General features: G+C 43.9%; 1 protein-coding gene across 2 annotated transcripts in view; it reads right to left on the bottom strand.

Moving 5' to 3' along the window:
* Positions 1–4,683: 4,683 nt before the first annotated feature.
* Positions 4,684–26,575, bottom strand: part of PLEK (pleckstrin) — a 31,307-nt gene continuing 9,415 nt past the window's right edge. For both annotated transcript variants that reach the window (XM_067564658.1, XM_067564657.1), the window contains exons 2-9: positions 22,368–22,523; positions 16,764–16,945; positions 13,694–13,785; positions 12,654–12,838; positions 10,632–10,736; positions 8,548–8,631; positions 6,158–6,227; positions 4,684–5,191 (exon numbers count right to left, since the gene is read on the bottom strand). In XM_067564658.1, coding sequence (XP_067420759.1) covers positions 5,052–5,191; positions 6,158–6,227; positions 8,548–8,631; positions 10,632–10,736; positions 12,654–12,838; positions 13,694–13,785; positions 16,764–16,945; positions 22,368–22,517 — 1,008 coding nt within the window. In that variant the 5' untranslated portion in view covers positions 22,518–22,523 and the 3' untranslated portion in view covers positions 4,684–5,051. The remainder of the gene's footprint in view (positions 5,192–6,157; positions 6,228–8,547; positions 8,632–10,631; positions 10,737–12,653; positions 12,839–13,693; positions 13,786–16,763; positions 16,946–22,367; positions 22,524–26,575) is intronic.

Raw genomic sequence — 26,575 nt, 5'->3', positions numbered from 1 at the left:
CAGGGCTTATATCAGTGTAGTTAGGGCCATGCAGAATCTGTGTAGACCCCGCCTTACATTGGCAGTTGGCTGTCTTGTCAATTTCATGGCTCCAGCCATGAAAAAGCTGGAGCCATGAAATTGACAAGAAAGCTGGGCAGTGAGAGCCAGGCTGCTGCCTGGAGGCTCCCCACTCAGGGAGCTGAGAAGCCCAGGGCAGCTACCCACCACTCCTAGCACTGAGAGCAAGGGAAGCAGCTGGGCTTCCTGGCGGTGAGCTGCATGGAGGGCTTACTGCAGTGGCTGTAAGTCAACCTAACATAGGTCAACTTAAGGCTGCAGTGTAGACATGCCCTAAGTCTCATCTTTAAGTGTCTAAATACATTTGAAAATCTGGCCCTTAGAGAACTTGGGGACCCAACTAGATCCATCCATTGTGGAGTACCGAACGGAGAAATAGGGTCACTCTCCGCTATAGCCCTTACTCCCAAAGGAATAAAAGAGAAGGCCTGACCTCGGTCTGAAAGAGAGAACCATTTGGTCATGGCAAGGATATACTTCTTGCTTTCTCCAATCCCATACCAAAAATGAGGTCCAGACCATCCTTCTCAGTAAGTGTTGAGCTAGTAATCACCTTGGCTTATCCCATGGTTTTCATGAAGGCCATAAGATCCTGTATTAAACTGCAAGTGTGTTGAAGTTACTCACAACACTACCAAGCCAGCTAAAACATATGACAGGAAATCTGTAGTGAGTGGAGTAGCATGTACACCGCCACTCTTGCTATTCCCTCTAGGACGCTCACACACTAGGCAGCTACACTTAAAAAAATCACCTTCAGAGTGGGAGACCTCTGCCTGGCCTCCCCAGGCTTACACTGAACAGAGCAGTGATTCCCAACCTTTCTGGCTCAAGGGCTGCAGATATCATTTTTACAACCCTGAAGGGCCACCAGTCTCTGCCAGCAGCCCCCCTTCTCTCCCACTGCAGCCAGAGGGAAGGAGTTCAGCAAGGAGGCTGGCTCCTCACTGATCTCCCATCTCCCTGGCTGCAGCAGGGAAGCTGCATGCATCCTATAGCCCCGTGCGCTCCACCTGGGTCCCTGGGCAGTGGCTCCCTTCTGCAGCTGGGGGACAGAAGATCAGTGCTCCCCTCCCTCTGGTTCCAGCAGGGACCTTAGCACCTATGAACCTATGCAGAGCGCTTTGCTATGCTCCCTGATACAGCCAGGGGGAGGGGAGCACTGATTCTCCATCCCCTTGGCTGCAGCTGGCAGCCTGCTTCGGTCTTTTAGCCATGCAGCAATGCACTCCACCTGGGTCCTTAGGCAGCGGCTCCCTTCCGCAGCCAACAGGAGGGGAGCTGCAGGCCACTTTGAATGTCCCTGGAGGCCACTTTTGGCCCCCGTGCCACAGGTTGGGAACCACTGGAACAGAGTATCCCCCACCAGAGACAACAGCACTGGAACATGGGCAGCTGAATCACCCAGCCATATCTAGATAATAGAGACAAAGGCAGAAACCAGTTTAGGTTTCTATAGCTAGAGCAGTGACTTTATTAAACATTACCAACTGCTTCACTCACTGACTAATATCAAGTAAGTTTTTGTTTTGCTGTTTTGCAGTTCTACAGAATATTTTTGGATATGTGAACTCAGACTCTATAATAAGCCAGCAGCCACAAAGCCATTATCAAGAAAGCATGGCTGCATGAGCACCTTCTATCTTGATCTCCAGGCTTCCCCTTAGCAGAAAACTGGGCCAAATGTCAGCAATTCTGTCAGTGCTGGTGACTTACAGGAAGTACTTGTTGCAAGCTGATTTCCCGTGAGGCGTTTTACAGGGAGCCAAAGACAAACCGACACATCCATCACTGCCTGCTGCTCCTGTGGGTGTTTGTTTTCTGGTTATTTCTGAGATGGAAGACAATTATTAAAGAACAAAAGCTGACCTCTGCAGTGAAACATTTCACTGGGGGCAATTCACATAGATAATGGAAACTGGGAATGCATTACATGTGTATAAACACAGATTCAGCAAGTACTGTAACAATACATTTCCCAAGCACAGGGTCATATTTTGATTATGATAACTAGAGACCTGTTAGGGCAAGAGCCATGTGTGTTTCTTCTCCACCTTGGGGTCATGAATATTTCTAGGACAACATATCCTGTAGAATCTAAGCAGATATTTTAAAAATGTTGTAGGCCAAATTATCCCTACTGTCTCCACCGGTGGAAAAGAAAAAAAACTCATGGAAGCAGGTGAGGTGGGAACAAAGTGTGGAAGGTAGAAGTGCTGTGACTGCGGTATCATCCTCTCCCCATTTAACCTAACAAAAGCGTCTCTTAAGCCCAGATCCCATGACCCCACACTTGCAGATCCCTGCACCCACATGGAGTGTGACTGAAGTCAATGAGGTTCTGCCTGCTGCAGGGGTCCATCCCTGTGTAATCTCATGCAAGATCAGGGCCAAAGTCCCGTTGCACCTCCGTGATATGACTGCTTCTTCCAGAGGCAGTCACTGGAGTGAGGAGCCTCTGCAGGAGTTGGTGCTGTCCAGAAGCTAATGGTAGTTGGCGGACAATACTGAGACACTGGGCCCTCAGGTAGATGACCGTAGTCTCTTGCAGATCTCCTTAAATGTTCTTTAGTGTGAACTGCTTGCCCTTTCTATCCATGGAAGAGGGGCAAACTTCTACTCCTCTGGGAAAATTAAGAGGATTCACAGAATTTATGGGCCACAAACTCACACAGGGGATGATCTGCCCTGTGTCTCTAGTCCTGCTGGTAGTGAAGGTAGCCATAAATATAAATTTGTATGGCAGTTCATACTTGAGTCCTTGCAAAAACCTGAATGGTGACCTCCAACACAGCTGTATCAACAGATTGGCACATCTGACTGTCACACAATCCATTCATTTGGAAAGTTATTTTGCCTTCCCATTGCTGAGGTCACTGGTAAGGTTTTGTGTGACAGAGTGAGTTGGATGAAGTTGGAGAATGTATTTGTTTTTGGTGTTTGTCATAAAAACTGCAGTAATCGCCTAATGGCGTGTGTTATCAACAGTACTGTAGGTGATATGAAGGTGGCCAGGCTGTCCCTAAATAGGGATGGACTTAAGTATGTGCTTTAGTGCTTTCTTGACTTGCCATTGATATCAGGATAGGAGATCAGGCCCATTAGTCCTTTCACAAAGAGATGAGGCTCTGGGGCACAATCCACTAATCTTTCATCATATGATAAGTCCCATTCACTTCAAAGTGACTATGCACATCAGTATCGCAGGATCTGTCCTACATATAGTAGGGCTGGCGAAGCAGGTCAAATAACACAAGGGATTTGAGAGTCTTGAAGAGGCTATCGAAATGTAAAGTATATGTTTATGTTTCAAGAACTACCCAAATCTTGGCCTAGAGCACAAACCAGTTTTAAAATGTTCACTTTAACCCATACTTTCACTTTTCTACATCTTCCTTTTCTGGTTTCGTCTGGACTCAAAAGTCGAGAGAGTAAAATATAAAGAGGCTGCCATCTAGGCTGATTTCTTGACCAACGTGGTCTGGATAGTAGCTGAGTTTTTGGTTGCTTATTGAAACCAAACTTTCTAAGATTTGAAGTTCTCCTACATACAGGGAAGTGGTAGCCTAAACCAGGGCTACATGTAGAATCTGACACAACTCTACCTTTAATCCTATTCCAAGTCATCTTCCTAGCTGCCTTTTTTTGTAGACACATCTAGATTATGTAATTAATCGGAAAAACAGAACCACCCCACTGTCAGTATTTATTCTGGTTACAGAAGATGCATAATTTTTCTCTCATTAATAAATACCATTTGGCTTGTCTACACTGCCCCACAGTTCAGACTACTGGAGTGTGAATAGCAGGGTGCACTAAAATGCTGCCCTGTGACTCCCCCTGTGGGGATGCTGCAGGCACACATGAAAAGGTTTCTCATCTGCATTGACGTAGGTCTCTTCAAACAACACCACATTAATGTGAAGCAGAAACCTTTTAGTTCACACCCACAGCATCCACACAGGGGAGTGACACTGGAGCCCTTCGGCGCACACGGCTATTCACACCACTGTAATCCAAACTGTGGGGCTGTGTAGATGTAGCCACATATACTTAAAATAACTAAATCAAAGAATTAAGCGTTGTGCATGTCTCTGAGGAAGAAAATAAATGTACTTGGATTACCTCAATTGCTCAGGGAATTGGTTATAGTCTATGGAGACTTTCATCACTAGGTCCCCAGATCAGTCGTGAGTGAGTCTCTACCCGTTGACTCTTTTGGAGAGATTTGGCAAAGGTCAAGGATTGACTGAGTATGGAGAATGAATTACACTCATCTCAGAGATGGTCCCTCCAGCTCACAATTGAGATACACTGGGCGGAGTGCTATGGGAAAGCTTATACTTCAGCTACCTGTGCTCTAGTTGCTCCGGGCAAAGCGTTTCCATGGATGTCAAGCCATTCCCTTCCTCGAGCACTGAAATACTGTTCTAAAGGGGTGAATCGGATTCTCTCAGAGGAAAGGGGGTGTCTCTCCCTTCCCGTAAAAAATTTAGTTCTGTTCATGGAAGCAATTGAAGGACCCTTGGCAGGAAAATAAAGAAAGTGAAAGTCCTCTTTCTTAGCAACAGACTTATTTGAAGACATCGGAATGTAGTTGAGTAACAAAAGAATACTGATAGCTGACAGGTGGAGTCACTTTTATTTACATCAGTGGCATGATCCTGCTCCCAACTAAGTTAATGACAAAACTCTCAATCTTCAGTGTGAGCAAAAGAAGGCCCAAGGAGTTACCTTCACAGATTAAGCTAACAATTACAAATATGCACAAATTAGTAGGACACATTCTATACTATAAATTAGTAAAATCTCTCAGTTACAGTAGTGGGGAGTTCATTAGTTTGTTAGTATCCACTACAGAAGTGAAAGCGCCCATGCTACCCACAAGCCTCAGGAAGACTGCCTAGATGAAATCACTTTCCTGGGTTACATGTTAAAATTCCCTTTTGCTAGAAGTGTTCAGTTTGGTTTTCTTTGCTGGAGGCTGGTCTTTATTTCCCCGTCCTAGAAACAACTTGAATTGCTTTAATCCACTCTGTACGCTCCACAGGCGTGGCTGCTTGCAAAAAATAGTGGATTTCATTTGCTGTGATGATTTCAAACAGGTTGCTGGCAGCTTCATGCTTCTTGGCTAACAGAGAGGGAAGAAAGACAGCAGCAAATTTCAGATGTGAACAGAGAATTTTTAGCCCATGTTTACAGTGTTTCTGCCTCTAAAACCAAATGAGGATTTCCTTTCTTTCTACCATTAGCACTGACTCTGCCATTGCAAAGAAAGGCTTCTCACCTACAAAAACCACATCTCTGAATGTGAGCCTCCCCCTCGACAGACATCAGGCACTGGAACTACCAACACTATAGAATAAGAGCAACACATTTATCAAGTGCTAAGAGCCACAACCAGTCCTCCCACAGTGGGGTGGGCTGAGTTGTTGCAAATTTTGTGAGGTTCATATCCAGGCGATTCCTCTCAAAGCGCCCCTCCATGAAGAAGGACTCGTGGCCACGCACAGAGTGCAGCCTCCAAAATCAGCAGAGCATGACTATCGCCCCAGATCATGATGCCGCCATGCTTCCTTCCCCTGTAGCAGCGCAACTCCCTCAGGAATCAAGTAGTCAATAGTCAATGGTCAACCTTGCTGTGTTTTATACTATCCATCCCTCCGTGGAAAGAGAACATATGCTGCTAATGTTGTTCCTTGAAGGATTAACTATGGTGGTTTTCCTCCCCATGAGCATTTTCCCTGGTTTCAGAAGAGAGTATAATGTGTAGATTGACTGCTTCTTGGCCTAATCCTTCTGACTCCAACACCTCCCCTCCAGAGTCATAGATTGCAGTAGGTTACCTCAGCATAGAGGCCAAGTATAATGCTTTCAGCAGAGTTAGCCTAAGCACATGACAACTTATGTATTTTCCTAACTCCCTTAGCTCAGTCTTTCTTAGGATAGCTGCAGAGACTCAGTTCTGGGGATTAACACTGCTGACCTGATCCATGCATGAAAAATTGTGAATGGCTTATTTTTGAGCCAGGATGTTGTATGATTGCATCTAGATGTGTACTGCAAACACCACACTGCTGTTTGTGTGTTTCCTTACCATCTGGTATGTCTTCGATAGCTGTCACCACACAACCCCTCAAGTGAATCGCTCCAAGTGGATCTTCTCCCTGACAGGAATTCCAAACAAAACAATCATGGGCATACTTTAAAAATCCAACATGTCTGCTTCTAAAACTGTCCAGATATACCTGACTGGAACTATTCACTGGACGGAGGGATGTAGGATGAAAAAATATGAAAAATGGGCGCCATGGGACAGCGGGAAATTTGCATGTGGATGGGGGAGCCCCTTTGGAATACTAAATATCTGCTAAATATTTTGGAGGATCCCGGCTAAGATCAATGTGCAAAAAGGTAGAGATTTGTACAAAATACAAGATCTGGACTGACTGGGCCCTTCCAGCAGTGAATAGAAGCAACATACCTGCAGCCAGCAGATGTTCCACAAAGGAAGGCTGGTCTCAACATCGTCTGAGAAGGCGGCTAGTTCTAGAAAGTCCTTCTCTACAGAAGGACAATCACCACCACAGACATGCTAGGCCAGATTCTTGTTTCCACTCCAGCTCTCTTGTGCAGCTCAGGACTATGGCTGTACGTGGCTAGGGGAGAATTCTCCTTGTGGAGAGAAAATTTCTGCTGGCACAAACCTGAAGGAAGCATGGCACAAACCTGAAGGAAGCCCCTACACATGCCCACTCTGGTAGAGAGGTTATGCTAGGGGCTAGAAGGGCAAGTTGGAAGTGGGCTGGGGGTGTGGCAGAGCAAAACTCCTCTGTTCTGACCTTCTCTTGGCTCTAAGCTTCCCTGACACCTCCAGGACACGATCAAACAGACATAACTGGCACCCTATTGGACCCTCTCCTATACTGAGCTCAGATACAGGGAAGCATTGACCCAGTGAGCCAAATGTATCCCTAACATAAGCAGGTGCAGCTCCATTGAGGCACCTACTTATATTTGGGAAGAATTTGTCCCACTATCATTATACAAGAGATAGAATATCCTGGTTCAGGCCAACAGAGAAAATACAACAGTAAAAAGACTGGCTGTATTTGATTACCTTTTTTTTTTTTTTTATGACCTAACAGATTTTAATCAAGTCTGAGCACATAAACAAAGGTGTATTTGTGACACTGGAAAACCAGGTGTCAGCTCTTGCCAAGGCTGTAGGCGTCAGCTGAGCGCTGACAAATTCATAGCCGGAAACCAGACCAGATCACCTGTATGTTATTGTTCAAGTTAGATGTTAGACTTGTAACAATGTGGCTAGTCTCTATAAAATGCTTGTAAGTTGAGGCATGCATTTATCTTACTTGTAATGTCTGTGTCCCATGCTATAAGGCAATATGAAAGTTTTTCTTATAACTGTAAAAATGCCTCCTCTCAACTTGTGAAACTAGGCAGAAAGAGCTGTTTCCACACCCTTCTAAAAGGACTATCGAGACTGAACAGGCCATTGCAGGACAAAAACTTTATTGATTGCCACATCCACCCATGAAGAGTGCTCATGAAGGAGTGCTCATCCCATCCATTTGAACTCTGGGGGAAGGGCATATAAAGATGCCCACAAGAAGTAATGGTTATCTCTTTGCTGTTTGGACTTTCACAAGAGCTGGAGCTAAGAATCAAAAGCAGAGATCTCCAGGATCAACTTGGGTTAGCCCTAAAAGACATTCAGGACAGATTACTACATCTCTGTCACCTTTTTAAACCTAAGATTGTAACTCATTTGTTGTCTGGTTTAACCTGAAAATAACCTTTTTCCCATAGTTAATAAATCCTTAATTAGTTTACTATAGGATTAGCTATCAGTGTAGTCTTTGGTGTGAGATCTAAGGTACAAATTGACCTGGAGTGAGTGATTGGTCTCTTGGGACTGGAAGCAACCTGAATATTGTGTGATTTTTGGTGTAAGTGACCATTTATCACAAAGTCCAGCTTGCCTGGGTGGCAAGATAGACTGGAGTGCCCAACGTGCTGTCTGTGATTCCATGGTGAGACTGTTACTGTGACCCAGGAATTCACATTTCTTACTGGGTTGGTGAAATCTAATTATAGAACATACCACCTATTTGGGTTTTCTGCCCTGGTTTTGACTGTCTGCCCTGAGGTTGGCACTACGGTCATGAACCACTCCAGACAGCATGACAGTATTGTTAATGTAATTAATCAGTGGCTAAAAGGACAGAGTAGAGGTGTGATTGGAGCTCAGCCAGGCTGACCCAGCACCATATAGAGCCTGACATTCTTTGCTTATCTAGAGAACAGCTACAGCTAGTCAGAAGCTGCACAAGTGTTTCCCCCATACTCACACGCTTCACCACCAAATACTCGCAAAGTAATATTCCATTCACCAGCCTAGCTGGAGATCATGTCTTTAAGAAGCTCTTGAGTGATGCTGGTAAAAATATGAACAAAATCTCTTACCCCAGCAGGATCATAGTAGTGAAGATATGCAGGGTCCTCTCTTAGGACAAACTTTCTCACTTTCCAGTTTTTCCTCCGATGCCCCTAAGGAAATTTATACAAAGTCACTTAATAGTCTGCTTTGTTTAAAAGAAATCACACACACAAGAATAGGAAAATATAGCTAAAAACTAATGCTTTGGCCTTGAATATGGGTGCCTTTAATGATGGAATTTACAATAGATGTTTTCCAAAGTGCCCAAGTGAATTAGGCACCTAAGTCCCATTTTCAAAATTAACTTAGGCTCATAAAGCCCTTGATTTCAATCACTGATTTCATTTAGGCACTTTTAAAAATCTTACCCTATATCTAATTCTGTAGCTAGTTTTCTTGCCTGGACAAAAGATAGTCACAAAGTTAAATACTATTATCCACTTAAAATAGATGTGCATTTTCACCAGCTGTATCTTCAGTCTTGGAAAACAGACATTAAAGACAGAAGCAACAACACTCAGAAACTGTGGCCTCTCACAATCCACTGTGACTTACAGTGGATGACCAAAACCAGACTAAGATTAGCCAAAAGGCTGTCACCCATCATTTCCTCCTGCTATTTCAAAGATATTTCCGTTTCTTAAGTTACTATAGCTGTTCACAAGGAAGTTCTTTACTCACTAGATATGGGCCAACAGTAGAGAGTGTGGGGAAGCGAATAATAGCAGAAATATGGTGAAGAGTCACATCCCTTTAAATATGTCAAATATTCTTTATGTGTTGCAGTTTTGCAAGAAGAGTACAAGAAGAGATGACATGGTCAATAAGTACTCATACTCCCTGCTGCAGATGATTTGAGGAATCATTCACTGACTCAGACCTTCAAGTGGTGTATCCATGTTATCTGTTCATTCATTATTATCATCATCATCATGATGACACCTACCCATCATGTGATCTAAACACCAAATAGTATCAGGGAGCAGAAAAGGTGACAATAACATGGGGATTTTCTGTTTCAATTCCTCCAGAGAGGGGATTAGGAACTGTTATACCATCCAACAACTATATCTAACTAAATGCCTATCTTTTTGTTTTCTATAGAGTCCACCACTCTAGGACCTAAAACTTGATGCCACAATGAGCACTGTGTGGGCAGAATACTACACCTGCACAAAGCCTCAGTGAAGTCACTGGGGTTCTGTCTGGATGCTGTGGTCTAGCCCCAAGAAGCTCATTGCAACATTGGGGCCTCAGTGCAGATCTATACAACTCTACCTTCTACAATCCATGACTTCTAATAATGGTGGGTCACTCCTAAAAGCACTGGCCTCTTGCTTTACCTACAGCGCTGTCAAATCCCACTCCTTGCAACTTATTTGGCTTACCTATCTCTCTGACTAAATATCACATTATCTCATGGAGTGATACTTCCTTTGAGATGTGCATGGGCTGTCAGACATGCCTGGAGCATGTCACATTGCTCCAGGACAGGGCAGCCTATTTTAAATTTTGGCCAAACTCAGATTTTTGGTTTAAATCAGCAGGGGATGATCAATACTTAATATCTTACTCCCAACCTGTTATGGCTTGTCACACAGTGTTAATGTCACTGAAGAACCCTGATCCTGCCTGACTGTTCTGCTAATATTCTGACTGGTCTTGTGTTCCTGCAATGTATATAACAGCAGTAAACCTTATTAACTCTGAAAAAAGTACTGGTCAATCTCAGCAGAAAGCATCTTTGTACAAAGTGAGGAGGTCCAAGAACATTCTGGGAAAGATTGCCGCTGCTAAGAATTCATGTAACAGCCACCACCAGTTACACCACCATGTAACCCAGCCATACACTGGGATGGAACCAGAGTCCTCCAGCACTACAAGCACAATGGCTACAGTTTGAGCTGAAGCACTGTTGCCAGGGGCTAGCCGAACTCATGTTTTCTGTGGATTGACACAGAGGGGGGGCCTGTAACACACACTCACAGTGTGTTACACTCAGATGGCCCAGGTTTAGCGCCAATCTCTCGAGAAGCTTCTGGATATATTTTATCCTTGAGTTTTGTTGACTTCATTCCTCTTGTAAAAGCAGAACGAGTGAAATGCTGACCTGCTTCAGCAAACACCCCTGTTTGACCACTGTGCCTCTGAACTCTTCCTTCAAGATCACGTCGTCATCACTAGAATTCCCTTCACAGAAGAACCCGCTATCTGCCTGTATAAACGCAAGGAAGAGGACACCATTTAGAAACCACATGGCTGCAGGGGTTTGTTTTCCTACCCAAAAGGAGGTCAGCTTGTGTATGGCTTTTTTTTTTTTTTTTTTTTTTTTTGCTAGCCACGAGGCCAAAACAACCCTTCCTCTGGAAAACCTCCCAGAAAAGCCAAGAAACTCTGAATTTCAGCCAGCAGATTATCTGTATCCATTGAGTGTTGGGGCCAAATGAGCATAGGGCCAGGTTCTTTGTGGGATTTCCCAGTGGATCTCAGGACATTTGGAGAAAGCTGGAACATTGGTCTGTGTCTCAGTGCCCATACACTGCTGTCTGTTGACCCTTTTCTCTTGCCATGAGAATAAGGGTCCCAGAATCCTAAGGGGTCCCAATCAGTGACTACTCCAAACCTTCTCTTACAATGACTTTCAATGTGCAGAGGGGAACTTATGTAAGGTGCTGACAGCTAATTTCCTGCAGGCTTGAGAAGGAAGGATGCCAGTGAGAGCTACCATCACCTGGCTCCACTGCCCCACCATGCCCATTCCCTCTCTAAACACCCCACAGGCTTTCATGAAATTTGGAAAAAGCAGAGAATGCTGCTTGCCTAGGCTTTAAACCCTTTTCCACCAAGAACTGGCCACTGGTGTCTATCTTCTGTAGTTTTCTATACCCTCCCTGCGGTTTTGAAGCCAGCACTGAATTTAGTTGTCTCAAGATGCCTGCAATATTTGCAAGCTCCACAGCAACCAGATCAGTGCGATGCACTTTAGTGAAACATTGCACAGTTCAAAAGATGCAAATGCAGAGGAATATAGTGCTGTGGCTCATAGATAACTATTAAATTTTGAACTTCACACAATGTCAAGTTGGGAGCTGACATGTTGTGATACTGGGCTTTCTTGATGCCATACTTGCATGTATTAGAACTGGAAAAAAGCTGAAATAGACTAGAGCGCATTGCAACTGTGTGAGATAGGTGTGGTCTGAGCCCAGGTCTAAGAGCCAGGAATTTCACTGCCAGTGTTCGAACTCAGTTTCCCTATCTGTAAAATTGCCCTACCTCATAAGAACTTTATAAGGATAAATGGATTAATGAGCCAAATCTGCAGTCTTTACTCAGACAAAACTCGTATTGATGTCAAGCTTTCTCCCACAGATGTGATTAATGTAAACAGAACTTATAGGAGTAAAAGCTTTTAAATAATATTATTTAATAGAAGCAATAGTTATTTGTTACTGTGACTCAGGAAACCAAATGAGTTTAAACATTTATCTGATAACATGAGTGATATTTCATGCTTTTCATGTAACCAGCTTGTGTCTGAAGCACCCTGTTAAATTAAAACCATGAAATGTGTGGTTACCCATCTAGCTCAGTTGAGATGATCCAAGCTAAGTCAGGTGGGAGTGAAACAAAATATTAAAGAAGGAAACTTTCCTGTCTGCTAAAGATTGGGTGCGACCTGCTCCTTGTGTCGACTGAGTCACATCTGGTGACTTTGTTGACAAAAATTGGTTTGTAACACTTCACTCCTATGAGAAACTGCAGAGCAAGTATGGCCCTAGGATCAATGAACTGTATTCCTCTCAGGCTCGTGTATCATCAGTAGAATTGTTAGCTAAGTTCCCGTGGCAGCACTTCTATTATCAGTGAGCATGCGTGTTAGTCAGAAGAACCCAGTTTGACCGTCAGATCTCAGGTTGTGTTTTCTCAGCTGGCCGCTAGGACAAGCATTTTTTTTTAAACCTTTACAATGGGCAATTTCATTCTGGAAGCCACAAAACATAGAAGTCCATCTCTACATAGTCACTTTCCGAGACTTTGAGAAAGCTGCTGTGGGACTGAGGAAAGCAAGAAGCCTGGAGACCTATGTTCAAACTCTTCAGAAGCTAGAAGAACACGCCACAACACTCACAAAGTAGTAATAGGCATCAGATAGATCGAGGAAGGAGGTTTCTGATAATCCTTCGGCAGCACTCTTGGAAGTGTCCCCAGCTGGCTGCAGGTAGCCCTCATTTAATAGGGAAGAGGCTAGCATGAGACCTTCCTTGCGATTTCGGATAACATTGCTTGACACTAGCCAGTCAATAACACAGCTGCCTAGTCACAAGATAATAAAACAAGATGTGTATTAACAGTCATTGCTGAGAAAATAACCATTAAAAGTTCCACATACAAAGGCAATTGGCCTGTTCTCTGTGTTCATGAATCTGATATTTTAAATGACAAATATGACAGGCTAATCGGAGTGTGTGGCAATGTACTTTTGCTGACCCACACTGTTAGTGTTGACCTGTTGACTCCTGGTGGCAAGATCGCTCGTTAGTTGCAGCTTACACAGAAAAGAAGGGTGAGCAGTCAGGGAATACAGGACGGAGCTGAGAAGTCCTAAGTGAGGAATCCTGGGAATGGCCAAGCCTGGGGAATGAGATTCTTTGGAGTTACTTTGTTAATACAGCAATACTGCAGGAAGAGGGTGCGTTTTGATTCTTTCCAGCCCACGATAGACTTTGTCTTGAAGCAGGATGGGAGCACTGACTACTCCCAGGGTAGTTTTGCTGATGGGAGCCAATACTGCACAGTACCCCTTTAAGAATATTTCAGTTAGTATTAAGGATTCAGTGACACTACAGATGAAAAGAGCTAGTTTAATCCTTTCATCTCTCGGATCACATTTTAAAATAGGCACAATCTGTCCCATCCAAAACCACCCACTACCTGGCCTATAGCAGACATTTCTGAGCTCTCTACAGAAAGATTCACAGCAACCAGCTTCCCACTGATGGAAAAAGCTCCCACCAGCTTTTCTCCTCAGGGTTTTATATGACTCGGACTGGGCCCTCCAAAGCTCAGTGGTGCTGTGCTCTACACCTGCAGTGCCATGACTCGGGCCCTAATGCATATTTCATTGCATGGAGCACTTTAAATGGCAAATGGGGGACAAGAGTTTGTTACCTGTAAAGCAGTGATTGAACACTTTCTTGTCTTTTTCCAGCTTCAGTTCTTTTATTCCGTTGTCAGGATCTTTCATTGAGAGATGCAAGGCACTGTGTGTAAAAAGGAACCATGGGAATTGTTAGGAAGTAGGCAGTTTTAACTATTTAACATAATAACGCAGTTCTCATTCTATCCTGAGGAAGTGCATCACATTTTCTTGACACTGTTGTCTCTCCAACGCAACAGCGTACTTGACTTAAGCCCAAGTAAGACAGATGACTGCATGGAGCCTAGTATTTTTGGAGGCCTCACCAAATCTGATTCTTTTACTGTCTTCAGCAGCAGGCCAGGACAGGAAAGTCCCCAAGGTCCAATATTCCACTTGGGCAACAGGACAAGATGGGGAATCTGTCGTGTGAGCAGAGACACAGCACACTCCATATGCTTTAGCAAAGCTTCAAAGAATGGCCTCCTCCCTGGAAGTCCCTCATAGTATAATGTTCCTCCTGCAACTTCTCCCTATCCTCTCTGGGAACTGGAGGATCAAGAACTCTATGAGTTTGATTTATTAACAGAATCCTCACACTTTAGGAGGCCTCACAGCACCCTGAGCAACTCATGGTCTGATTTTCCTCCTCCAGAGCAACGTTTTGCATCCCCTCCACATAACTGTATTGCTTGGGGCCCAGGAACTGTAGGGCCATCCCTCTATCAGAGGTAATTCTCTGCGCTAAATCCTGAGATTCTTAATCCAGTTGTTATTCGGTCCTTTGTCAGACAAATCTCCCTCTGACGCCAACTGAAGTTAGTCTAAATTCAGGATTGGACCATGTGCAATTTTTTCTCCTACCAAAGACTATCCTCAGCGCAGCAGACAGCACCTTTTATTTATTTTTCTTGAAGATCATATTCTGAAACAAAACATGTTTCCCTTAATTTTCTAAACATTAACAAATGGATGCCATATTTCCTTGCCTTCATGCGTCTTTTTCTTTTCACCAGATTCAGGTTCTCTGACAGGCTACTTAGTCTAAAATGTATTGTTAGTAGAGCTGGCTGGAAAATGTTCCTCTTTGGAACAAAAAATGTTGAACATTTTTGCAAAATGGAATTGTATTGAAATATTAGGATTTTGATTAGGTTGGTCTCTTTCTCCCTCTCCGTCCCCCTCCCCTGGAAGTGAATGGTGCATCCACCTTGAACCTTAGAAACCTTCCCATCAAAAAATGTTGTTGAAATCGGTACTTTGAAAATGTTCCAACCAACTCTAATTGCTAGCCCACTTCTGCAGTGCTTTGTGCTTTAGCTTGGTCCTAAATGTGTGCGCTTTTGATATACAGCAACTGAAATCTGTTAATTATCCAAAGTAAATTTAAGGGGAGGAGTTAGATAAACTGTAAAGACTAAACTAAAGATAGCTCTTCCAGGGAGACTGTAAGCAAGAAACCAGAGATGCAGAAATGGCTTCCTTTTTCCTCTGTCTTACTCTCTCAATCATCATCAACTGCCAGAGCTTAATTCATCTATTAGGGCATGTAAAACATATACAAAACATTACATAAGTAGGTTGATCCGAAAATAAGGTTTAATGGAATTATCCTGCTTTTGTAGTGCAGTCCCCATGCTCTGGCTAATTTCAGGGGAATTTGAGTTTTGCCCCAGTCACTATCTCCTCTCCTCTCCCTGTTCTCTACTGCTACTACTCCAGTTCTCTTTGTACCTCTGCTGCTTCTGGCTTTCTCCTTTCTCTGAAGTGGCTCCATCTTCCCCCAGTGCAGGTCACCTCCTTCTTCCTAGCCCCTGCCATGACAATTCCCTATCCATCTTTAACTTATCATCAGCCAAGTGCCAGTGGCGTGTCAGCTACCACAGTACATTATGGAGCACTCTTTACCTGTTCGAAAAGGCCCTTAATCCAATATATATGTATAAATGAACTCAGTGGTTAGCATCCAGCAGCAGGCAGATGGCACATCGCCAGAACCCAGATCAGTGGCAGCCTGGCTAAGCCAGCAGATTAGTTTAAAGCCAAGATTTTGACAAGTGACTAGTGATTCTTAGTGCCTCCCTTTCTGAAACACCTTGAAAGATGCCTGATGGCAGGTGTGCTGCACTTTCTGAAAATCGGGCCCCTTCAAAGTGTCTCAAGCTGGGCTCCCAAAAAACAAGGCACACAAAACCACTGGTCACTTTTAAAAATATTAGCCTAAATGTTTTGAGTAATAAACAAGTATAAATACAATCCTAATATTATTAATTATTTTATGATCAGTCCATCCTTCCTATTCCCCAGCCCACTGCGCACTTGTTTGGGTCACCCACCTGCTACATCTTGTCTTTTAAGGGTCATTGACATCAATGGGAGTTTTGTCATTGACTTCAAAAGGGTCAAGATTTCACCCTCTCATTCGTAAGTTCTTTGGGGCAGGGACCATTATTTACTCTGTGTGTTACAGTGCCTAGCGCAATGGGCCTCTGACCTGTTTCAGGGTCCTAGGTGCAAGACAATATGAATAATAGTAATAAGTTATTTGCAAAGTTATGGACTATTTTAATAATAGGAAAAAAACTTACGGCTATGAAGGACCGTTATATTCAATCACCTAGACTCCTTTTCTAGGCTTTGCTGAGCTGATGCCTACAGCTGTAAACTCAGCATGCCTTGTTAATTCTATCATTACTTGATACTCAATACTTACCTTCCGGCAAGTGTAATTCATTTCATTTGAAATCAGCATTGATTCTTGCGTTGCAGCATCTAAAATAGAGCTACTTGCCATGCATCCTATTCCCTGGAAAGGTTTTAGCATTGCTTTGGGATGCCACATGTGCATGTTACTTATGTTTCAGTGGCTACTGTGCTTATGTTTTAGTCTCATTATGATTTAGAAATGAGCCTGATTGCGTAGGAGGTGGCCTTGCACATTACAGTTGCTGGTCAGGGGTCAGGAGAAGACCAGCCTTGCCTACATGGTAGTGGATCCCTTCCATGGTGCTAAAGAACTCATGTTGATGTTACGTTACCTGGCTCAACTCTCTATTCCCTGCTGAAGGAAGGAAATGGGGGAAGGGAGGCGTTATACCAGACCTGAGATTGATTGTTTCAGGCAGCCTGATGGACTTTCTGGTGGATTTTCTGGCGAACCTTTGGCCTCCCGCGATGCACTGAATTGCCTTCCTGATATCCCGCACCCAGGCATCTCTCTCCTCAAGGTAGGAGGCTTGGAAAAAATGGTCCTGCTGTTTGGCTGTGGTGAGCTTGAAGACAAACTATAACAAGAATAAGGATTTTAAATGTATCTTTATGCAATCCGTGGGTTACAATTACACCAGCATCAACAAACTGTACAGCCTACATTAGCAGGAGCTAAATATAGTGTCCTGAACATACAATGAAACCAGAAAAGCTCTGAAGGGATAGCTAAGTGGACAGTGCGAGTAATCAGTTCCTTGTATTGTTACAGACTGAGCGTTCCTGACATTCTTACCAGAGCCATGTTATGTTATGTAGTAGTGAAATAACTAGTAAGGTGCTAATGCTAATTCAAGTTAGGATGGTCAATTGTGCCCAAGAGAGTTAATCACCCAACTCCTATTGACTTACAATGAGTGCTGGGAAACTAACTCCTTTCAACTCCACTGAAAAACCCAGCCTCAACATTTATACAGTAAATTTGTACAGTAAATCTTAAGGGGAAAAACCTGTCTGTTGAAGAACTGCTATTGGTTTGCAGGGTGGGAGACAGAACAGAAATCCTTCCCCACCACCCGGTGCACATATAATTCCAAGATTCCAGACTAGTACTCCTTTGAGTACAAGATGGAGGGTTTGTCTAACATGCCCACCCACACACCACAGCCCCAAGAGACATAGGGCCTTATCTCAAGCACATTGACATAAATGATAAAATTCCCATTTGCTTCAGAGCACTTTGGATCAGGCCCACAGTTTGCTGGCGTAAGGAATTATTAGGTCCAATATTGTGTGCTGTTATCAGGAACTAATAGCAGAAGAAATACGGTGCCTTTTGAAAGGAGCGTAAAGATGGGCAACAGAACATCATTTCCCCGAGACTGTGCAGGCAGGATTGGCTCAGGGACCTTCTACACAGCCAGCCTCATTTCACATCCCCCACCCTGAATAGCTCAGTAACAGCAAAAGCAGTTTTTGCCCTAGACTTTTATTTGCCTTTAGGAAAATGTAGGACTAATTTTTTAATACTGTTACTAAATGTATAATTACTTAGGTATCACTTCAAAGGGAGACTAAATCTCCTTAAAGCAGAGCTAGGTAGAGGTAATAACGTCAGTTTGAAAAAACTCAAGAGTGGATTGTTTGATTGATCAATTTAAATATTTATTCTGATCAATGTTCCCAATAAATAAAATGGTAGAAAATCTCAAAGCACATTGTAAAACCCCTTCAGGGCATATTTTTCCTTTCACATGTTGGCAAACGCTAATAAAGACTCAATACATTGAAAAAAAAATTAAGTGTGTCGCTGAGCTACTGAAGCTAATCAATGGATTTCATCTAGGCCTTGATTCAGGAAAGCATGTATATGCAGGACAGCCTGATTAGAATTCCCTGGGACATAAGCACCTGCATAAACTTAAGCACATGCTTATGTGTTGTCCTGAATTGGGCTCTAATGAGTAGAACTTGACTTGAAGTTGGTATAAGTTGGGAATCAGAATAAACACAGTCCATTACTTACAGCAGTTTGGGTGTTCCTGTATCGCCCAAAGTATTTTTAAAAATCACCTAAAATATCAGCTGTATGAAGAGAGTGGATGCAAGCTAAATCATCAGCCACTGTGCAGGATGTTTCACATTGAAAATATAAATGTGGTAGCCTGTTGGAATTAGGCAAAGGATGAAATATTGGAGGGGAAACTCAGGGATATTCCAATTTTTTTATGGATAATAAGGCTACAAAATGTATGTTCCCCAAATGTTGCATTTTGAGAACTAAATGTCTATAGCCAGACGATTAACTTTTGATCCTTTTGGTATGCAGCTACTTACAAGAATAGTCCCACTGAGCTCAGTAAGACTGCTCGTGTGAGTAAAGGATTTAAAATCTGGCTCTTTATTTATTTAGCTATTTGAATAAGAACTTAAGAATGGCCATACTGGGTCAGACCAATGGTCCATCTAGCCCAGTATCCTGTCTTCAGACTGTGGCCAATGCCAGGCGCTTCAGAGGGAATGAACAGAACAGAATATCACATGATCCTTCCCCCGTCGCCCACTCCCAGCATCTGGCAAACAGAGACTAGGGACACTTCAGAGCATGGTTTTGCATTCCTGCCCATCCATGGCTATTAGCCTATCCTCCATAAACTTATCTAGTTCTTTTTTCAACCTCATTATAGTCTTAGCCTTCACAACATCCTCTGGCAAAGCGTTCCACAGGTTGACTGTGCGTTGTGTGAAGAAATACTTCCTTTTGTTTGTTTTAAACCTGCTGCCTATTAATTTCATTTGGTGACTCCTAGTTCTTGTGTTATGAGAAGGAGTAAATAACACTTCCTTATTTACTTTTCCACACCAGTCATGATTTTATAGACCTCTATCATATCTCCCCTAAGCAGTCCCTTTTCCAAGCTGAAAAGTCCCAGTCTTATTAATCTCTCCTCATATTGAAGTTGTTCCATATCCCAAATAATTTTTGTTGCCCTTTTCTGTACCTTTTCCAATTCCAATATATCTTTTTTAAGATGGGTTAACCAAATCTGCACGCAGTATTCAAGATGTGGGCATATCAAGGTTTTATAAAGATATTTTCTGTCTTATTATCTATCCCTTTCCTAATGATTCCCTACATTCTGTTAGTTTTTTTGACAGCTGCTGCACATTGAGTGGATGTTTTCACTGAACTATCCAAACTCCAAGATCTCTTTCTTGAGTGGTAACAGCTAATTTAGACCCCATCATTTTATATGTATAGTTGGGATAACGTTTTCCAGTGTGCCTTACTTTGCGTTTACCAACATTGAATTTCATCTGCCATTTTGTTGCCCCGTCACCCAGTTTTGTGAGATCCCTTTGTAACTCTTTGCAGTCTGCTTTGGACTTAATGTGATCTACAGATCACTGAAGTCAATGGAAAGAATCCCACTGACTTCAGCAGGCTGTGCAATGTCCTAAATCCTCATTAATTTTTCTTCCATTCTCCCTCAGGCAAACCCTCAGCAACTGGACTGAGGAAGGACTAAGAAACAAATTGAGTAAAAACCTCAGGTGCCATCCACGCAAATATCAGGAATCAAGCTTTCTGGACATGGCTGATGAAATCTATGCAAAATGCTTTCTATCACTGAATAGGGTGACCAGATGTCCTGATTTTATAGGGACAGCCCTGATATTCAGGGCTTTTTCTTATATGGGTGCCTATTACCTCCTTGCCCTTTATCCCGATTTTTCCCACTTGGTATCTGGTCACTCTATCACTGAGGGCCTGATCCAAAGCCCATGGAAGTCAGTGGAAAGATTCCCTTTGACTTCAGTGGCCTTTGGATGTGGCCCCAAACACACCATTCATTCTGTAAACTATGTCCCCAAAGCAGGAGAGAACACTTAGACTATGTCTGCACTATCCAGCGGTGTGAACTAAAGGGATGTGAATTTCAGAGTGCTCCAAATTGTCACAATCTAACTACCTCATGTAGATGCTGCTGGCACAAACTTAGAGGTACCTATTTCACATCATCATAGTCCTCTTTCAAACAGCATTATGTTAACACAAACTAGGTACCTTTTAGTTCACACCAGCAGCATCCGCACAGGACAGTTAGATCGCAACACTTTGGCGCACTCTGCAGTTCACATCTCTGTAGTCTGCACTGCTGCGTAGTGTAGACAAGCCTTTGGTCGTTCTAAATTGCTTAACCTTTCTGCGATTTCTGCAGGTGCTGTAAAGAATACATCCTCTGTCCCTGTGATTAGCCTCTATCTACAGTAGCTTCACGTTTGCAAGGGAAATGCCTACAAAGTGCAGCTTATTCGTTTCTGTTTGTGTGACAGCCACAGATTGAAACTAATTTGATCTGACTTTCAAGTAGCATTGCAGGGTGCCTGAACTTCAGTTGAATGCCTCTTTAAAAAATGTAGCTTTTAGCATGGCATGCTAGCATCTGGGCATGAATCCAGTTTCCCCTGTGAGCTATCACTCACCTTGACACTGCCTCCTGGTAGGGGATGTGGAGTTGTGCCAATGGAAACATGTTAGTAGCTTATCCAAAACACAGATTCAAAGCAGCAGAACTAACTAAGTAAAAAGCCAAAGATGCGAGGATCCATTATTTTCTCTTATCTGATGTTTATTGATCAATTTAGATCTTTTCTAATGCTCCCATTCTGTTCTCTAGTAATATGCTTAACCAATTATTACATTTTCAGACTGTTTGGCTTTCTCCACTATTTGAAAAGCCAGGTGGTCCAGTTGAAGCCAACTGAAAATTCAGTCTGTCGCTAACCCATACTGCACGCATGGCAAAACTTTGGGAACAAGCAGTTAGCAGAAAAGCTGCCTTCTCAAATAATTATACTGGAAGGTGGAGAGGTCACAACCATTGCTTCTCATGGGCACTCAAATCATACCTACCCATGAAGAAAAACCACTTTTTCTCCCTTCTGTTTCAGGTAGCTGGTGTGTCAGCCATGTCTCGTTAGCAAGAAATAATTGATAATACGCCTGCTCTTAAAAGAGCCCCTTAAGGTATTTGATAGCTAGTGGAGACTTGTTTCACATTTAATCAGAGAGACGACAGCTCCAGCAGCAGAGTGGCCTTTTCACCATAAGGCTACATCTACTTACAAGTTGGGGTGGGGGGGTGATTGCCCTGCTTGTACACACATCAAGCTACTGCAAGCATAAATAGCAGTGTTGCCATGGTAGCACAGGTAGCAGCAGCAGGGGCACAGCTGAGCAGAGTGCATGCCCACCGGTTTCAGGTGGGCTTGTACATGCACACAAGCGGGGGAATCACACCTCATCTTGTAGTGTAGATGTAACCTATGTTTCAGCACCCCTTCAGTACACATTCAGTCCTCCACTAACTGAATTACCAGCGTTCCTTCTTGCAGCATCCTCCATTTTCCTCTGAAGTCTCCCATTCAAATACTGAGCAGGCCCAACCCTGCTTAGCTAACTTCTGAGATCTGACAAAATCACAGCCAAAGTAATAGAGCCTTGTAATATGTTACTGCCCAAGGGAATATGGTTAAACATTTTGTCTGCCATCCTTTGGCATTTGCAGAGGAAGGAGGGCCCAGTGGTTAGAACACTAGCCTAGGCCTTGGTAGACCGGAGTTCAATTCCCTGCTCCACCACAGACTTTCTGTGTGACCTTGGACAAGTCACTTAGCCTCTCTGTGCCTCAATTCCCCATTTGTACAATGGGCATAGGTGCTGGAAGTAGGAGTGCTGGGGGGCATTGTTGCAGCCCCTGGCTTGAAGTGGTTTCCATTATATACAAGATTTACCGTTTGGTTCAATGGCTCTCAGCACCCCCACTATAAAAATTGTTCCAGTGCCCCTGACAACAGGAATAACAGCACCGCCCTACCTCACAGCGGGGTGGTGAGGATAAAGACTGTAAAGTGCTTTGAGATCTACTGATGACCAAGTTCTGTGTGTATCTATCTACCTGCCTATATTATTCAGTGGCTGTAAAAAATACTTACCATCCTTCTGCCAAAATCCTGACATGGGCTGTTAATAGAGCTTCCTTTCAGGGGGATCATTCCTTTGGGACTGTTGTCAATCTTCTTTTTATAGAATTCAATTCCATCTTCTAGAAGAACTACCCACATTGGCTTCCAGCTGTTAAACATGCTTCCCTGCATTAGAGCAAATCAGCCAATTATATTACACTTCAAGATACATTTTCTCCAATAAAGATTTGACCTGCTCGAAAAAGACATTTTCATGTGTCCTTCCAAGGCAGATCTATCATAATGCCCATCCCTCTCTCTCCATTTAAAATCAGTGAATTGTTCTCTTTCTACCATCAATATTTCCTCCTCCCTTTTATCCCTCTTAACACACGTCTCCAAAATTACATCATACAAGCCATCCTGCATTTTTTTCCCCTGTATCTGTGAGTCTTTATCACACAGACCAATGCTTTTCTTCAGATGCTGTTTTTTGCAATGCTTTGAACAATGCTCAAAATTTCCACACTCGGCTGGTTTACAGTTTAGGCACTGAAAGGAAGGCTTGAGGCTCCTTGGGGCAAGAGCCATCTTTTTGCTTTGGGTTTGTACAGCACACAGCACAATGGGGTCCTGGTCCATGACTAGGGCACCTGGGTGCTACAGTAAGACAGCTAATAATACAAATTGCTAAGGCCTCTCAGCTCCCATTCAAGGCAGTGAGAGGTAAGGGTGTTTTAGCACCTTGCAGGACGAAGCCCTCTGTGGATGGATTTTCAGAGATACTGAGCACACAGACTACCCAAAGAAGTTGATGGAGTGTGCAGGTGCTGAGCATCTCTGAAAAATCATTTACCTAAATTGGGTTTAGGTGCTGGACTCAAGACACCCAAGTTTCAAAATTGTTACACTGTGGTTTGCACAGAAACACACATGAATTATTCAGACAGCCAGGCCCCACCCATATGGTTTAACAGTTAGCAATGTTTTGTCACTTTTGTTATATCCAAACGATCACAGGAAAAGGAAATTTCATCTGACCTTATTAAAAGAGGAGGAATACTTGTCTTTAGGGTTTTATTTCAGCTTTTAAAGCTCTACTTCCCATTACTGACACACAAAGATGATGTGTGATTTGTAACTAGAAGTTTGGATGTTTACTGAGGCCCCGGTCCTATGTACATTGACATCAATGGCAAAACTCTCGCTGATTCCCAGGATGCAGGATCAGGTGCTCTATGGACTTCAAAATCAACCCTGGAATTTTGTAGGCACCTATTATTGTTGCATAAGCAGGATACGTCGTCCGGCAGATATGGATAACTGGCCACATTTTCTGAAGTGACCACTGAGTATAGATGCCCTGAGTCTCTAGGCACCAAACTTGAGACACCCAGGGTCTGATTTTCAGAAGGGCTGAGCACCTGCAGCTCCCACTGAAGAGCTAAAGGTGGAAACCCAAAAATGTAGTGCATGAAATCACAAGCCGCTTTTGAAAAAATAGGCGTTAGCCTCCCAGAAAAGGAAAATACAGCTTGTTACATGCAGTCTGACCCTGCGGCAGAGCTTGATTCACTGCCACCAATCGGCCCCGAGACATAGATCACACCCACGCCGTGAGGAACTCTCAGGGGAGGCTTCCACTCGTTTTGCGCCACCTGAGCTGTGCAAAGCAGGCAGAGAGCCCACCCTGCCACGTGGAGGGTGCGTTTGGATTTGTAAGATTTGACGGCTGCACAGCGTGCTGCCTCATTTCAATGCTGTGTGTCTGTCACAGTGGATTGGACAAGAATTTTTTTTTTAAAACAAAGCATTCAGGCAGAACATCCTCCCTCTCCCCTCCCACCCAAACCCCCAGAAAGCTTGTCGTACTCTGAATCAGCCATGAAGTTCCACAGTGGAGGGAGAGCTCATTATCCTGGGACTTTCTGTGCCTACTGACAAGGGGACTTTCTTCCACGTACAGTACTCTGCAGAGCAAGCAACATGTTCCTGGAATTGACAGCTCTTGCTCAAAAAATTGCCCTTGTATGGGCTGCTCTTCTCAGCCCAGGCTCCCCAGAGATCTACCAAAAAAAAAGAACAAACTAGACCACCACATCCTGGCTAATATAAATAAGTGGTGAGAATTTAGTGATTGTGCAAATAGCCAAGTTGACCTGATGGCTGATTTTTCTGATGTGGAATAAATCAGAGTCAAATTAGGGTGCAGAGTTAAGATCCCTGATTTTGAGTGGCTTTTTGTCCATTGTCATACCTTCAATGTGGTCTCAACCCCAGTACTTTTACTTGTAAGCAAATGACCATAGTGCTTCTCAAGAACCAAAATCTGCCCCTCTTACACAATGGAGCTAATTGCACAGCAAGCTATTGAGTCTGAGTAAGAATAGCAGACATGTCCATAGGCAACAAACACAGGAAAAACGAAATTCTCCTTGCCTGGGACTGCTCAGGTGAGACTAGCAAGCAGGGTTTGGCCCACAGTCTCTTGAAACTAAAGAGAATACTTTCAATTACGCAAAGATCACAGCTAAGATGGTTGTTTCCCAAATACGCCTGCAAGATGAATAGCGGCTTGAAATACAGTTCATATAGTCATTTCCTGCAACTTCCTCCAAATAGAACTTCTTCTTTCTTTGACATTTGTAGCACTGAATGGCTAGAAAATGATTGTTCTCCACTGCTGACATGGTAGAACCCACAAAATTTCACTTCTATCCTACCAAATTTAAAGATACAGGGCCACGTACTCAGCTGGTGTAAACCAGCACTGAAATCAATGGGGCCATGCCAGCTTACATACAACCCACAACAGTATTGACAGCTGATAGCAAGGAGTGAGGTGAGGAGCCTAAGGGAGGATAAGTTGAACACACCCTCCATTTAGTTGTGGATGTGAATGACACACCTGTGCCTTTGGGAGGACAGACATTTGCTCTCGCTTTTCAGGAAAGCATTATTGAAAAGCCACAACTGAAAAGGATCATAGAGGGGAGTCCGAGATGAAACAGGTGCTTGCTGTCCCAAAGTTAAATCAGGAATGAACCAGTGCTATGATTTCTCTGGCTGCAGGTCCTCTGTCATGGGATGCACAGTAGATCCCTCACCGGTTGTCTTTAGGATACAGCACAAGTCCTACTGATTTCAACTGCCTTCTCCTTGAGGCCCAGCTCCGCCTCTCCAGCACAATGGTATTACCCACCCCCAGCATGAAGCATGAAGCTCCCTTATGCAAGCAGAAGTACCGCTTCTGTCTTCCACTTGGAGAGGGCAGCTAAACTCTTCACCTGTGGAAACTCCTTGGGAGTTCTATGGAATCAGCACATTTCCCAGGTGCCCGGCTCCCACCCCTTCCCCAGCTGGCCCCACCTGTTTAGTTGCTGCATTGGCCAGCTCCAAGCCCTCCTGTCGCCATAGTAGCTTCTGAAGGAAAGCAGGGAGGTTTGAGGTAGTGGGGAAGGAGTTACTGTGCTGGAGCAGCCCCGGAGAATGCTCTGTCTCCTGCATAAGGGAGCTCCATGCTGGGGGTGGGTAACACCATTGTGCTGGAGAGGCAGCCATCAAGGAGAAGGCAGTTGAAATCAGTAGGATTACGGGCAGCTCAGTCTACACTTTGTGCCAAGGGGATGGCAGGCTGGTCCTGCCAGTAATGAACCTGGCCCCCTGCCTCCTTAGGATTTCAGCAATGCCACTTCAAGGTTGCTTTATGTATTTCCTTTCTTACATTTACAGCATAAATGAAAGAGCCGGGGTGGGAGATAGAGAAGAAGCACTCTGGCAGCTCAGTTCACCAGGAGCAGAGCTCTGGTCCCACAGAGATGAGGGGCTCTGGACCCTCCTTCTTCTCCTGGGTTGAAGCTCCAGACCTGTGGTGCCGAGATGCTCCAAAGGGCAGAGATCCTCGGGCCAGCATTTCTCAGGGGGTCACAGTTGCTTAACTAAATTGCTTTACACTAGACTGATCTCAAGAGGGCACTTCAACAGAGGTGTGCTCTTATGATGTGCATCCTGGAGCCAAGAATCCCTGCTCCGAGGTGCAGCAGCTGCTATTTCAGACCAGTTGCTGTCCCTTCGGCCCCACACCCTGCCTGCAGGCTGGGGTGGGGAGTGGGTCCTGTCCCACCAGCTTCCCACAAAGCCTCCCACATGAAGCCCATTTACTTGGGCTCAGTGAGGTGTGTCCATTTCACTACATTTTTTTCTTTGTAACAAAGGAGCCCACTTTCCCTGAAAAACAT

The sequence above is a fragment of the Emydura macquarii genome, unplaced genomic scaffold (assembly GCF_026122565.2).
Source record: "Emydura macquarii macquarii isolate MOO-44397 ecotype Brisbane River unplaced genomic scaffold, CSIRO-AGI_Emac_v2 contig_2676, whole genome shotgun sequence".
Classification (NCBI taxonomy): domain Eukaryota; kingdom Metazoa; phylum Chordata; order Testudines; family Chelidae; genus Emydura; species Emydura macquarii.
This window is presented reverse-complemented; position numbering and strand designations above follow the sequence as displayed.